This window comes from Sinocyclocheilus anshuiensis, unplaced genomic scaffold (genome assembly GCF_001515605.1).
Source record: "Sinocyclocheilus anshuiensis isolate Anshui unplaced genomic scaffold, SAMN03320099.WGS_v1.1 scaffold521, whole genome shotgun sequence".
NCBI lineage: Eukaryota > Metazoa > Chordata > Actinopteri > Cypriniformes > Cyprinidae > Sinocyclocheilus > Sinocyclocheilus anshuiensis.
The window spans coordinates 130,210-146,242 of NW_015540882.1; the positions used below are offsets into that span (position 1 = coordinate 130,210).

The window sequence follows — 16,033 nt, forward strand, 5'->3', positions numbered from 1 at the left end:
ATCAATTAAATAAACGTTTATAGAACGTTTTCAGAAAGTTTAGCAGTTGCAAAATATGTTAAAATTGAGTACAACGCTTACAAACCAGTCCAGATAGATAGATAGATAGATAGATAGATAGATAGATAGATAGAAGATAGATAGATAGATAGATAGATAGAAGATAGAAGGATAGATAGAAGATAGATAGATAGATAGATACAGATAGATAGATAGATAGATAGATAGATAGAATTTTTGTGAGTGAATAAAATGAGAATATTTTATTCTAATTTTAGAATATGCCAGTGAAACCTCTCTAGGAAATGAGCTGGCCAAGCTGAATGAAGTGAGAGTAGGTTGAACAGAGTGGTGAGATGGTATTATTTCTGATGCAGTGAAAGGCTGAGCAACACAGTGCCACAACAACACTGCAGCTGTTACCTGACGCTTCTCAAGCAGGATTCCTCGCCTGTCAAAGCCCTATCTCTGTCGAGAGCTCTCCTCTCCAATTGTTTGGGACAACTATTTTTGGCATCTTGATCTCCAAGTTTGATCTCTCACAAAAAAGCTTCAGCTCTTTCCTCACACTCATAAACGTATGTAGCCCTCCTGGCCGGAACGTACAGCTTTGAGTCCCCATAGTTATTTAAAGCATTGTTCAGATAAGCCAGGTCTGACAAGGCCAGAGCAAGTGCTACCGTATCGTGGGAAAAAGAACAAATGGCGCAAATGTCCAAGAGAGGCATGAGAAACTATTGTGAAACAATGCACAGGGATGAGAAGTGCTGACACAAACCTGTACAAGTCAAGAAGCCAAGTGCCATAGCAAAGCCTGATAGCTCTTAATATAAACTTAATTCCGTACAGGACTCCATAAACAAGCCATTGGGTGACCGTAAAAAAAATCCAGAAAAATGCCTGAATAAATGATAATAGCACTTTTGACAAAGCTGTACATTGTTAAGGAGGATTTCATTGGTTCGACCTACTGAACGAATACAGATATGCCCTTTATATCTCTAATTTGTGAATGAACTGAACAAATGAGGCATCTCGTTCATGAACAAGAATCTACTAGCCGACTGAATGAGAGTTGCTTGTTTAGCTTGGCATGTGAGTCAGTCTCACTATTAAAATGATGTAAGAACATTATTGAAATAAGTTAATGATGTCTTTTCTTTGGTTGATAAAGTTATAAATAGTTGACTAAATGGAGAAAAGTGAAACATCTGCTTTGTCCTTTTTGGTGAATGGTTCAATGATTCAATGACTCACTTGTCGCCACCTACTGGCCAACTATGATTTAACCTGCATAAAGAGTCACTGAATGAATCCGTGTGAACTAATATTTTTAGTAAATGGATTCAGAAGTTGCTGGAATTAATTGAAATCCCCACGAATAATACTAAAGGAACAGTCTATTGTCAATAGTGTTGCAATGTCACAGCTCGAAATCAAAATCTTTCAGATTTCAGATGCTAAAGATAAAGGTGCATTAACTGGTTATTAAAGGGCAGCCTAAAAACTTGCTGTTCAACATGCTTTTATTACTAAATGGTTATTTATAAGACTGATTCATTTAAACTTGTTAATATTTTAAAATGTGAATTTCAAAACAGAACCTCTTCTCTTCGGAGGGTGAAAAAATACTTGCTGCCTTTTTCTTGTCAATCTGGATATTTAATCCACTACACTAATACCGCCTCAAACTTGCATCTATGTATGCGTGTGCTATATTGTTATTGCAAAACCAGTTCAATAAGAAAACATTAACACAAAATGCAGAGTAAAAAAAAAGGATTGTCTCCGTTTGCAACCAAGCGTTACACCTACTTAACATGCTTAAAGACTGCTCAAAAACTCTTGCATGAATCAGATAAAGTCTGCTACACCCTCCACACAAATCCCATTCATTTCATTCACGCTCACTGTAACATTCAGAAAGATTTAAGTGGGTGTATCTCAGTGTCCTGTGCAAAATATGACTATAATATACCTTGCATAGACTTTAATACTGTAGTATTCAAATTGATAAGAGAACTGATCACTGGCATTCAAAAAGATCATTTGATTGCTTCAATTCACACTGACAACATACAATGTTTAGGTGCAATGTCTCGCTCAATATCTCAGTTTTACTTTTTCACAATCCAAAGCAAGCTTCACTTTCTTCGCATCTCGCATAGCGAAGAGCAGTGACATTGCAGAATGGTTACATAAACATTAATCAGTGAAAGGATCTGAGCTGGGCCCGTTTTCATTTTATTCCCAGGCGAGAGTGATTTATGTTGTAACTTATGGAAGACACTTAATCACTGGTTAAGCCTAGAAACCCTGTTCCTCGAGTTGTATTGTAAGTTGCTTTGTATAGAACGTGTCAGGCAAGTAATACTTCACTATTGTTTCAATATGAGCATATAATAAGCCCTGACACATTCATGAATGAGCTAACATGACCAACTGACTCAACATTTATATCTAAGATTATCGCTGTGCAAGTCACTCTAGCTTCAGTGATCATTCATGAAGTGTGTGCAGATATTACGTAAGTCTAATAAATGATATTTGTCTTTCTAATCTATTTAAGAAAAAAAGAGATTGATTAACTAAAGGTATGATTCACCCCAAAAAAAGTTTGGTTATCATTTACTCACTATCATGTCGTTCCAAACCAGCACGATTTTTTGTTTTCCTTTTTCTTCTGCAGAACACAAAAGTAGATATTTCAAAGAATGTTTCTGCCGTTTTAGTCTATACAATTAAAGTCAATGTGCATGAAAACAACAGGACTAGAGATGTATGATATTGGAAAAAAAATCCTGACATTGTGATGTGTTTTTTTTTGTTTTTTTTGCGATATACGGTAAATCCTGATAAAAAAAAAATACAGGAATTTTCTCTACACAGTAAAAAAGTACTTTTTTGAAGTTGCAAACAAAACATTATTATTAGTATGTTTGTGACAAAATACTATTAAAGTTTTTACTACATCAAAATTGAATGATTAATTCAATGTGATACTTGCTGTAGGTTACATTTTTTAATTTACTAGATATTAGAAAATTGTTCAATTTACTAGAAATTTCTAAGTGAAAATTGTTCCTACACGATTTTTTACAGTGTAGAGTACTTAAAGAGCTATATTTACAAATTATTGATCATTGAAGAATTAGTTAATCTCTGTAGAAAACAAAAGCTGAAAAATGACTTTTTACCTTTTAAGGCTGAACAATTAGTAAAGAACTTGTACATTTTCACACGTGGGTATGCTCTTTACAAGAACCAACTTAAACCTTTCAGTAACCATAATTATTGTGATTAACACTGAATAAAAATATGAAACAAAATAAGAAATATATTGCAACAATATACTATCGTACTGTAAAATGAATATTTAGTACAAATTTTACATTACAGTTATAAAATTGCAATACTATTATTTACATCTTCATTTCTTCATTTTAAAATGTTTAAAATGGATTTAAAAAACCATTGATCTTTTAATTTGGCAGCAAATAAATAAATGCGCTGCAGGTTTCTAAGTGAAGTGCATCACTGTGTTCATTTACACATTGATGATGCAGTATTTCAAAGTCTTAGAGTGGTTTGGTTCATTTACAGTAAACCGAGATGCAGAAATAACATAGCTGCACATGTGTAGATGAACACAGTGTCATGCTTCACTCTGTAACCTGTAGTGCTTATATTTATCTATAATACAGCCATTCATGATTTGATAATTGCACTAAACCATGTTGTGATACCAATTTGATTTCTACATATTGTGCAGCCCTGCACTGGACACTATTGACCTTCATTGTACATTCTTAAAATAAAGGTTCCAAAAGGGGTTTTCACAGTGATGACACCGAAGAACCATTTTTGGTTCACTAAAGAACCTTTTGTGGAATGGAAAGATTCCATGGATGTTAAAGATTATTCAACAACAGATGCCAATAAAGAACCTTTATTAAGAGTGTATGGAGAAAAAAGCCTAAATTTGCCTCTATAGACAACACATTGTAAACTGTGGTAATCAATCTCAATATGCCATGGAGCAAGGGGCCCTTCTTCAGCCCTGGGGCCCTGGGCTTAATCCCAGGTAAGCCTGTGCATTAATGTAGCCCCGGGTGGAGACCAAAAAGCACTAGAAATAATCAGACAGTGTTTTGTTGTGTTTAAATCTGTGGGAACATGCTCTACACAGTAGTAATGTATTTTTATACCCAGTGACGGTAACTGTCAGCAGAGATAAAACCGCATCATCCGCAGCAGCTGTGTGCGGTAATATGGTGGGATGAGGTTTTACATAAACTACCAAATGGAGACAATATGAATAACTGGTACATCGTTTTCCATAACAGAGATCTTAATGGCACTTCTTCATTGCTTTCAGTATTACAGTGCAGTCATTTAGTGCAGTTGGAGATACGGCGCCTTCTTGCATTATCAGACATCTACATGCTACAATAAAGCACTTATTTTAGGGCCGCCCAGACCCGAGACAGAACACAAATCTCTCTGTTGAGCTCTTAGTGGTGGTTGTTTCCGCTGTGGGACATTAAAGGACCTCACACAAGAGTTTCTGTGGTTCCAGTGAGGGCTGGTCAAGAAAACCGGGCAGCCATAAAAGGCAAAGGCAGTATGACTGCAAGGGCAGCTGGGGAAGAAAGTAAGGTCACTGTCAAGTGTGACTTGAGGGAAGGGTTTAAGACTTGAAGATTTGAAGCTCTTGAGTTTTGATGTGAAGTGGTGTTAATCCACTGAGGACAAACACATAAAACTAAAAGATAAACAGAAGGCATTCTGGGTCTTGATAAAGCAAAGGGTTCAACATTTCATGAATAGGGCACACATTGGAGTTCCATTACTTTAAAGTAATACAAAAACACAAATCAGTGCTATTTAAAGTGACATTTATCCCGAAGTATTAAATGTTAGATAATTAATCTAACCTAAACTTAATGTTGTATGAAAAAATTATCACATAACCATGTTAAAATTCAACCGTGTTACTTCATGATTTCCCCCCTTAAAATAAGAATAATTATGTAAAATTGAGACACCCAAGAAGTAACACAATTTTGGATAAATAATTATCTTACATAAAAAAATAAATAAATAATACAAATAAAAAAACAGTTTCTAAAAGCGACAACAATAATACAACAGTGTTAAAATAAACCCTGTTACCACGTGATTTTCACCCTAAATGCATAAAATTCTAACACCCAAAAAGTAACATAATTTGGATAAAGAATTATTTAAAGTAACAATGAACACAGTATGAAAACTGACTGTAATCATATAACAGTATTAAATTCAACACAGTTGCTGCATAATTTAACTACTTAATAAACATTGATCATTCCATAAAACTGTGACGCCTAGGAAGTAACATCATTTCCATAAACAATTGTCTAGCACAAAATTACCATAGCATGTAAAAGTGTCAACAATAATATAACAATGCTAAAATCAACCCTGATACCACATGAATTTCCTCCAATTACATACATTTTGGACACCCAAGAAGTAACATCATTTGGATATGAAATGATCTTGTATACATTGAAATGGCATCTAATTGTGGCAGCAACGATATAGGTGCTTAAATCAATCCTGTTACCATATGAATTTCATAAAATTGTAACACCAAGAAAGTAACATAATTTGGATAAACAATTATTTAACATAACAATGAACACATCATGAAAACTGGCTTTAACATCAAATGTACATAGCATGTAAAGTGGCAACAATATGACAATATTAAAATCAACCCTGTTAATGAATTAATTTTTCCCTCTAATTCTGTAAAATGATGACACCCAGAAAGTAACATATTTTGGATAAATAATTATTTTAATTTTAACACAACAACAAATACAGCATGTAAAGTCACTTTAATCAAATAACAGAATTAAAATCAACCCTGTTACAGAGTGAGTTTTATACCTATTAAAAGTATATAATTCCATAAAATGAACTATACCTAGTAAATAACATAATTTGGACCCCTTCTACAGCATGAGAAGAAGCCAGTCAAATAAGCTGAAAAATCTTATGAAAATTCTTAATGTTCAGCCATTCAACCCTGTTACCAAAGTTATTGTAAGACAAATGACCAAAGAAATATTTTTCTTCAATTTATAGGGAACTTAATCAATTTTGTCACAAACAAAAAGCCCTTCCTGACAGCCTAATATAGACTGAATCTTCAACACTATTACCCATCATGACATTTATCCATTATGATATTTTAGCCTTTATTTATAGAAAAATCACACAAATCAAGGTTTTAAACCAATGTTTCACAATTTTGTAACAGGATTGTAAAAGGGCAACCCCATATAATAAACTGAAAACAAAACTGATAAAATAAACTCAGATCATATTTATTCTGCCTTTCTGAAGTATAGATAAACACTTTCTGAAGGCACCACGTTGTACTGACATGTTATATCACATTATTTAAGATATTAAGTCCCATTTTGTACCCTATTTATGGAAAGTGCCAGTACAGTGAAAGTGACATTATAATTTGAGAGAAATCGAGAGGGTGAGAAAGAAAGAGTGTTTACATGTATGTGACGAGAGGGAGTCGAGACCACAATGGACGTGATATTTGAAACTGTGGGGGTGTTGGAACTTTCTCCAAGACCACAGAACACACTGAATAACAGATTCTTCGTTCTGTCTTTATATGAAAATGTTCAATCTGTTACAATACATTTATAGCTATAAAAATGAAGGAAAAGTATGTTTAGTGTAATGCAAAGTACTACTTCCTTGAGTTTTTGCTGTTGTATGCTAAAAGCCCATACAACCCATAAAATGCTGTCATATACAGCCAGCCACAAATTGTTCCTCCACAAAGCAATTCATCATTATTCCGCCCATAAAAGTGCAATATGCAATTTTTGTTGTTGAAAAATATCTCTGTAGTGTTACAGAGATAAAAATTAATAGTAGTCGATTAGCCATGTGACCCCAAGATGGCCACCACCACGAAGGTGGACCACCCTTACGAAAAATAAAACAGCTTTTAGCTTCCTGAAAGGACTTGAATCTCCATCACATGTGGGTTTACATCTTTTAATTACATTTGTAAAAGTATTATACATTTTTTTAGATGCAACATTTTTTTGTGTGCATTCTTATCTGATGTTTGCATATCACACCGTGAGAAGTTTTTGCAACTTTTCATGCCCTTAATCATCACAAAACCAGAATGGCAATTATGTCATTCCAACCATGCCATGGTGATAAAAAAAGCAGGAGACAAATTTTGCTCATTCCACTCTGAAGTATAGCAAGATTTCGAGATAATCTTGAACAACATACCAGAGCGAGAGTTGCGAAAGTGTGAATGATCCCACACAGAACCGATCCAACTTTATGGGTTCTAAACCAGCAGATTACACACTTGAGAAAGTACTAAGAGAATGCCAGCAAGTATTTCACACAAAGCTGCCTCACATTGGTGAAGCAGTCTCAGTGTTGAGATTCCTTACATAGCTGACGCTTTCTGGAATCTGTTTTGGTGGGGATCGGTTTCCCGCTCTAATTTCCACCTAATTACGCTCACAGAATAATTATAGCCTTCCACGGTCATTTCAAGCATTATATTTCTCTTAAATAGGTGTAAAATTAGCTTAATGAGGTGTGCAGAATAGAAATGTCATGTTCAACAGAACATCTAGATGTTTTTACATGTTCTGAATGAAATGTGCATTTACCTGTACAAAACCCAGCGCCATCATGCTAAGGTGTTGTAGGTGGTTGTCAAAGCATTGATATTTGGTTGCTAGGGCATTCTGGGTGATTTTAAATGTGGCTATGTAATTGCTAGGGTGTTTGGGGTGATTTTAATCATGTTGCTATGCAGTTGCTAGGGGGTTCAGGGTGATTGCTTACTGACAGCCTACCTGCAGGTTTCTGAGATACAGTGCCTTGCGAAAGTATTCACACCCCCATTCGTTTTTTTTTCCCATTTTATGCTACTGCTTTAAATTACTTTTTTGCCACATCAATCTACACTCCATACACCATACGGACAAAGCAAAAACAGAATTGTCACAACTTCTTAAATTTATTAAAAAAAAAACTGAAATAAGTACATTGCATACTCATTTATACCCTTAACTAAATATTTCGCTGAAGCACCTTTACAGTCTCGTCTTTTTTGTTTAATGCGACAAGCTTTGATCATCATCATTTGGCAATTATCCTGTTGAAAAAACCAGCATATGCTGGTTAGGTATGTTTTGACGCTGGGATGCTGGTTTAAGCTGGTCCTTTGTTGGTTTGTGCTGCAAACCAGCAAAGGACCAGCTAAAACCAGCAAAGGACCAGCACAAACCAGCAAAGGACCAACTTAAACCAGCATCCCAGCGTCAAAACATACCTAACCAGCATATGCTGTTTTTTTCAACAGGGCTGCCATTCTTCTCCTCACCTCTCAAGCTCTGTCAGGTTGGATAGGGGCAGACGCACATTTTCAGGTTTCTCCAGAATTATTTGATTGGGTTCAAGCTCAGGCTCTGGCTGGGCCACTCAAGGACATTCACAGAGTTGTCTATAAATCTTCTACTCTGATGAGTCCCTCGGTCCCTGCCACTGAAAAACAGCCCGACAGCATGAGGCTACTACCAGCACACTTTACTTTTAGGGTGGTACTCTTCAGGTGATGAGCAGTGCCTGGTTTCCTTCAAACATGATGCTTGGAATTGAGGTTCATCAGACCAGAGACTCTTGTTTCTCAGAGTCTTGAGGGTCCTTTAGGTGTTTTTAATGCAAAATCCAATTTTCATGTGTCTTCACGGAGGAGAAGATTGAGTCTGGCCACTCCGAATAAAGCCCAGATCGGTGGAGTGTTGCAGTGATATTTGTCCTTCTCTAGATTTCTCACATCTGCACATATGATCATGGAGCTCAACTAGAGTGACCATCACGGTCTTGGTCACCACTCTAACCAAGACCCTTTTCCATCAATTGCTCAGTTTGGCCAGGAGGCCAGCTCTAGGAAGAGTCCTGGTTGTTTCAAACTTCTTCCATTAAGGGTAACAGAGACTACATGCTTCTGTGACCCTTCACCTTTCCAAATCATACCCATTCAATTGAATTTACCACAGGTTCACTTCACTCGAAGTGTAGTAACATCTACAAGTAATATGAATGCTCCTGAGCTCAATTTCAACTGTACCAGATAAGGGTATGAATACTTATGCAATGGAATCATTTAAGGTTTTTATTTTTAATACATTTGCAAATATGTTAAAAACCTGTTTTTTGCTTTACCATTATGGTGTATGGAGTGTAGATTGATGTGGGGAAACACGTAATTTAAAGCAGTTTAGCATAAGGCAGCAACTTAACAAAATGTGAAAAAAATGAAGGGGTATGAATATTTTCGCAAGGCACTGTATTCTGTTCCTTATATATGGCTCAGTTCTTCCCGCTTTATCCACCAGGTGAGAACGGTAAGTCAGATTTCACAGTTTTACCTCAACAACAACAAAAAAGAGCAAGACTTTGCAGCATCATGTCGCACAACATTTAATAGAATCTTTTTGTCTATTTTGTACAAAATGGAAACAATGCTGCATTACAAACCAAAGAAGTTCCAGATAAGGCTATGGCTGGCACACAGTTCAAACGGAGAGTAAACCTGCAATTTCTTTAAGATCTGCTTGTTAACATTCCCAATACTGTAACTGATGCAATTCTGTGCATGACTGCAAGCAACTTGACACACAACCACATGGCGAAATAAAATACGGTTGAAATTCCATGTCAACGTGCATAGCATGGATATGCGCTACGTCACTCAAGGATGGGAAATTCGATGACGCCCAACCCTAGAGACAAATCAGAAGTATTCTAAGACCACAACCCACATCGTTCGGCTACCATTGACCCACATGAAAACACATTCGTAACTACATTGTAACAGCTAAATCGGAAATTTAAGTTATGTCAGAATCATGAAGACAGCAGGTTCATTTTGCTGGCAAAAAAACCCCTGAGTGATGCTACACTGGACGACGCCTGGAGTTCATATCATCTGGAGAGTGTCCAAAAACCTGCTATGTTGCAAAAATGGCTGCATATGGACTTTAAGAATTCAAAACACACGTGGCATCTTTGCTAGACCCTCTTACACACCAGCTCTAGGCAAACATTTTGAATATAGAAAAAAAAAAAGAAAAACATACGTCTTGACACATTATCCATGTTGCGGGTTCAATTTTGGAGTGCGAAATCACACGACTTGTGAATGAGAACACTGAGGTCATCCCTGTAAAAGTAAACAGTAGAGAAATAATCAAACAAACATGCATTTCCTAAACAGCGTTTGGTTTCCTATTGCATTAGTGTGGCGAGTCCATGAGGAAATTAGGCCTGCGTCCAAATCGTCGTATTGTCGGACGGACAGCCGAGTTGTGCCGTGGCTGTCTGTTCACCAGTCTTACTGCTGTTTGCATTCTGCAGGAGGAGGGTCTTTCTGTAGGAACAAGACGACAGAGATAAAAAGATAGAAGGAGAATTATGAATATTATTTCAGGCACTGGGGAAGTAATGATTTGCCTAATGATGGCTTGATTCATAACACATGCTTTGTTTGGTAAAAGTGAAGTGTGTAATTTCTGCGCCAATAGTTGCATCAAACATAATAGCAAAACTATTGTTTTCGAACAGGTTTTGGCACCGCCCTCATCTGCCATTGGTCGGAAAGTTGGTCCGTCCCAAAATCACACAATAGAGTGCATTAATGATGCCCGCTTTTTCAGCGGGCGCTGGTTCTGGAAGGATTTTTTCCATTCATTCATTACATTTTTTTGTTAAAGCCTAATAAGCCAAGACACCAACCAACCAGCTACAAACGGTTTCAAACTTTTATTTGAAGCAAAAAAGCATTTAAAAATTGGACAAAAAGACAAAGGAACAAGACTGTCTTTTTAACGAGTTTAATGAGGGAAATAACTACAATCCCATGAAGCACTGCGAATGACAATCAAATAAAAAATGATGGGAGAAATATAAACCTATGCATTTAAAGTTGTTGATTGTATACTGTACACCGAAACAATATATTTTAAGTTTATTGAAAAATATGCATATACATATTGTAATATTTATGTGTTTTGAGAGCATGGTGAGATGGACTCCATTAAGTCATTTGCGGTGCTTCATGGGAGTGGGCGGAGCTCAGTGCTTGTTTGGCGCGATTTGCTCGTTGCGAGTATCTGATTGGTTGAATTTTCTGTACAGCATCATGGGTAATGCTGATTTTCTCCAAGGACTCGGCTGTTCAACACTTTTATTTAAAACATGAGTTGAAATAATTTAAACCGATGTCTTCAACAAAAACAAATACCATCTATTAACAACATCGGAGCTCACAGTAGGTCTGTCTTAAATGTTTATCAGTTATTGGTAAAAAAAAATACATTTTCCCATGGAGAAAACAAATGGCATTTTTACTTCCAAAACCCGACTATTACACACTATTAAGTCAGAAATTGATATCTCAGACCACCTAGTAAGTATTTTAATGTTAAAATAATTACACACTTCACCTTTAAGGTTAATTTAGTGAGCATAAGTTGAGAAGTTTAGTCTTAAATGTCATTTTCACACTTTCGTTTGTTTGTTCAATTCAAATTCGACTGTTGCGTCCTCCTGGCTGATCTGCTTTCACACTCTTATCAACAAAACCTGACATGTGAACATCAGAAATATGAAGAAAGTGTTTGTTTCACTTTAATTGCATTTATTTCCCCATTCACATCTCCAAAAGTTTTTGGCACCACCCTCATCTTTCATCGTTCAGAAAGTTAGTCCCGCCCCAAAATCACACTATTAAGTCATGTATTTTAACGTTGAAAAAAATTGTACACTTCAACTTTAAGGTCAATCTAGTGAGCGTAAGTTGAGAAGTTTAGTCTTAAATGTCCAAGTGAAACTTCACAAATGTAATTTTCACACTTTCGTTCGTTTGTTTGTTCATTTCAAATCAGACTGTCGAGTCCTCCTGGCTGATCTGCTTTCACACCTTTTACACTGTTTCAAACTGCGGTAAGGTTGCGAAAGATTTTCACCATCAACGATAAACACTCTCTAGTAGTACTGAGTAGGGTTGTGCCGATAGACGATAGTATTGTGTATCGACGATAGCCTGTGGCTGATGCCTTTGACGATAGCAAAACGATTATTATTATTATCAGGCTAGTAATACTATCTAAGGTGATTAGTCGCTAAAACCATAGATATGTATACGTAGAAGCCTCATTAGCGACTGTTTCTATGGGTCACTATACGTAAGCCGTAAGCCATATTGGAAGGGTCAACTTGACGTCATTCACCATAATAATCAGTGAATATTCGAAGATGATCGTTGCAAGATGGCGGACGCATCTACGTGCTTGGAGCTGTCGAATGAGGAATCTACCTATACAATCTATGGCTGAAATAATTAAATAAATCAGCACGATAATATCATGTATCGGCAATCTCACAGGCTGACGAACTTTCAACACTTTCTTTGAGCAAAAACACTTTCTTCGCATTTCTAACGTTCAGATGTCAAGTTTTGTTGTTTCTTTCTGTATTTATCATTGTAAAGAATCAACAAAACCTGAAATATGAACGCTAGAAATGCGAAGAAAGTGATTATTTCATTTCAGTTACATTTATTTGTATTACTATTTTTGATTAGCATCTATTTGCAGACAAAAATGCAAATTATACGTAATTAATAATAGTTACGCAGTTATGGACAGCACTGCGGTTCACATGAACCAAAATCCACCGCTTTCAAGCCAAACTTAACAGTCCGCACACAAACCTCTCATGTGAAAGTGACATAAGAGTGAAAGCAGAGGAGAAAGACTATAACAATGAAGGGAAGACGGCTTAAAAGATAGATGGGAAATAGCGCCACATCCCTTCAGGTGTCTCTTACCTAGAAATGCATGAAGTGACAAATGAATTATGCCTGTAAAGAGGAAGTGGGGGGACAAACACAGGGTTACACATCAGGCATGCAGCTGATCACGAAGCATCATACAAGTTAATGCTTTCAATCCAGACCACCTCAATCAAACCAAGATCAGCAATAAGGATCTATTCAATGCAGTGATTCAGAGACAACTATGTTTGGAATACAATACAACTACTACTTTGCAGTATGCAGTATGTAAACGGTGCACAGCACACAATATGTGCAGTATACAACTGAGCACACAGTGGGAATATTGTATCCCACTATGCAATGCACTCAAATTTCTACCAAATGCCAAAAGTTGAGGCATATTTACATAAAATTGTATATAAAATACACAGTAACCAGTAAGGCATTTGTAGCATTCTATATCTGTTGCTGTAAAAATAGCAAGCAGCATACAGTATCTACTAGTATACCAGTATTCTATTTCAAACAGTCTAAATGTTAAATGTTGCAAATTTGATTAAAATTGATTCAAATATTTTTTTTAAATCTATTAAGAAAAAAATAAAAAGATAATTACATGCTGCTTTTTGTGACCTACTAAAATCTCTGCACAAGTGCATAATGCTCAAACGAATCAATAGCAAAATAAATAAATAAATAAAAAATGTATGATAGTTGATGAAAAGAAAAACCGGATTTAAATGCTCACCGTGGGATCAAAATCTCCCTCATCCTCTTCTTCACCTTCCTCATCCAGATCCTGAATGACACAATAATTTGCTGTTATTCTGCAATTTCCCATAAATTTGGACTATTATTAAATGATAAATGTGTCTTATTAAAGGATCCTCACCTCCTCCTCCTCTCCCTCTTCAAGATCCTCCTCTTCATACTGCAAAACAGCATAGAATTACATATATATTCTAAAATAAATGTAATATTTTATTTTACAGAGGGTCTAGGTGATATATTAAATATTTACAATATTTTCAATATTATTTTGCTTCCAATATAAAATCGAAAAACATCACACATAGATTTTAACGCACTTTTTTTTGTCCATTATTTGTGATTTAAAACAATGAAAATCTACTAAAAAGTGACCAGTTCAAGGACCCAAGCTTAAAGTCTTAAAAAAAAAATAAAAAAATCCAATAAAATAATAACTCTTTTATTACAATTAAGCCAATGTAAAGCAAATACATACATCAAGATGTATATTAAATATATATTTTTTTTTCCAGATTCCCAGATTTCCTTGTGATAGTAATAGTAAAAAGAGCAGACGTACACTCTCGTCGTCCTCTAAGGCCTCTCCTGTGAAATAAAGCACAGCTCTGGGAATGACCCGCTCTCGGAAGAAATGTCCAATCTCAAAATCTGTAGCTAGAGTGAAGTCCAAATCTTCATCCTGGACACAAACACACACACAATGAGCATCCAGAGGATGTTTTTAAAGTAAATTACTGAATGAAAAACTTGAAAGTGTCTTTAATAATTACAGAACTGAAAATAGCATCTTCAGCTGTCATACTAATGCAACACTTTCAATGTGTGGTCTACTTGAGTTCAGAGATGTTATCGTGCCCTAACTGAGAAATCATTGCGCAATGACTGTGCTTGTGTTTTTTTAAGCAGCCACGTTACTATACGACGAGTTAACCGTTACTGACGCAGAAACACTTTAGATGTTTCTTGTTGGTGATGTGTTTTCTACACTCGCAGAGGAGGTTTGTGCTACAGTATGTGTTTGTGTAGGCAGCTAAAAGATGTGTGCTGCATATGGCCATGATTCAGAGGTTTACAAACACAACAAAACACTGAGAGCGCAGGACGTCTCACTCACCATTCCATCAGGCGACGCTAGAAAAGAAAAGAGAAGAAAACGGTGTTAATTCTGGCACAAGACAAGTTTTATTTACATCAGCCTGAGTCCCACCAAAAAAAAAAAAAAAAAAAGTTTTACCAAATAGCAAAATAACTTATATTCTGTGTAGACGAAAATGTAGCCTATTAAGATTTTTTTTTTTTTTCTACAATTAACTGAATTCTCATTACCTTAAAGAGGTGGTTGACTGCTTTTTTTCCTGGCTTGATTGTGCTTATGGGGTAGTGTAACATGTCTTCATGCTTCATTTTTTTTTAAAAACGCCTTGTTTTTCATATATTTTACCTTTATTGTAAGCCGCTGTCTCCATTGTCATTTGAACGGCCAGCCGACTTCCTGTTTCTATGATACCACTCCCTCAGAAATACGCAATGGGCTCAGACTGGTTAGCTGGCCCAGTGTGTTGTGATTCGTTAACCGTGTACTGCACGTTGTCCGGGAACTTCTCTAAAGCTGCGCAACATGGCCCCGCCCCCTTTTTTGCATGTTCCCGGGGGCGGGGTTTATGTGAATTTCTGGGTTTGTGACGTAACAAACCCGGGAGGTAGCTCGTTGTAGTCTCTACCAGCCGTTTTTGTAGGCATTAAACTGCCAGAATTTTAAAAGACGATATCTCCGTTTGCATTGAACTTTCAGCGCCGTAATTTTGCAGACATTGTTTATGCGCAAACAGCAACATTACACACTAACGTTAAAAAAGTGAAATCGCAATCAACCACCCCTTTAATATATCCTGATTTTTTTTGTAATTATGTAATACAGTTTTTTTTATATGAAGAAAATATATTAGATTATGTAATATATATATATATATATATATAAATATATTCATGATGGTTTCCACAAAAATATTAATTTCAACTTTGATAATAATTAGTTCAAAAGCTTTCCAACACATGAATAAATTACAACTTGAATTATATTCAAATAGAAAACAATTATTTTTTAACTGTATTTCTGATTAAATAAATGCACTCTTGGTGAGATATATATATATATAAATGTATATATAATACTTTTTACATTACAATAAGCAATTTTAGCATTGTGGTAATGAGAATTTGGGGTGAAAACGTTTATTTGTCATTACAATTAGGTTGTAATGCAAAATAGTCCTAAAACAGGCTTCAATTACTTTCTAGTTAAAGGGATAGTTCACCCAAAAATGAAAATTCTTTCATTAATTACTCACCCTCATGTCGTTT

General features: G+C 35.8%; 1 protein-coding gene across 2 annotated transcripts in view; it reads right to left on the bottom strand.

Moving 5' to 3' along the window:
• Positions 1 to 9,527: 9,527 nt before the first annotated feature.
• Positions 9,528 to 16,033, bottom strand: part of LOC107688556 (nucleosome assembly protein 1-like 4) — a 29,721-nt gene continuing 23,215 nt past the window's right edge. The window contains exons 10-15 of one of the 2 annotated variants that reach the window (XM_016486254.1): positions 14,787 to 14,803; positions 14,232 to 14,351; positions 13,794 to 13,832; positions 13,650 to 13,700; positions 12,953 to 12,985; positions 9,528 to 10,492 (exon numbers count right to left, since the gene is read on the bottom strand). In XM_016486254.1, coding sequence (XP_016341740.1) covers positions 12,980 to 12,985; positions 13,650 to 13,700; positions 13,794 to 13,832; positions 14,232 to 14,351; positions 14,787 to 14,803 — 233 coding nt within the window. In that variant the 3' untranslated portion in view covers positions 9,528 to 10,492; positions 12,953 to 12,979. The remainder of the gene's footprint in view (positions 10,493 to 12,952; positions 12,986 to 13,649; positions 13,701 to 13,793; positions 13,833 to 14,231; positions 14,352 to 14,786; positions 14,804 to 16,033) is intronic. The other variant, XM_016486253.1, reaches the window with a different exon arrangement.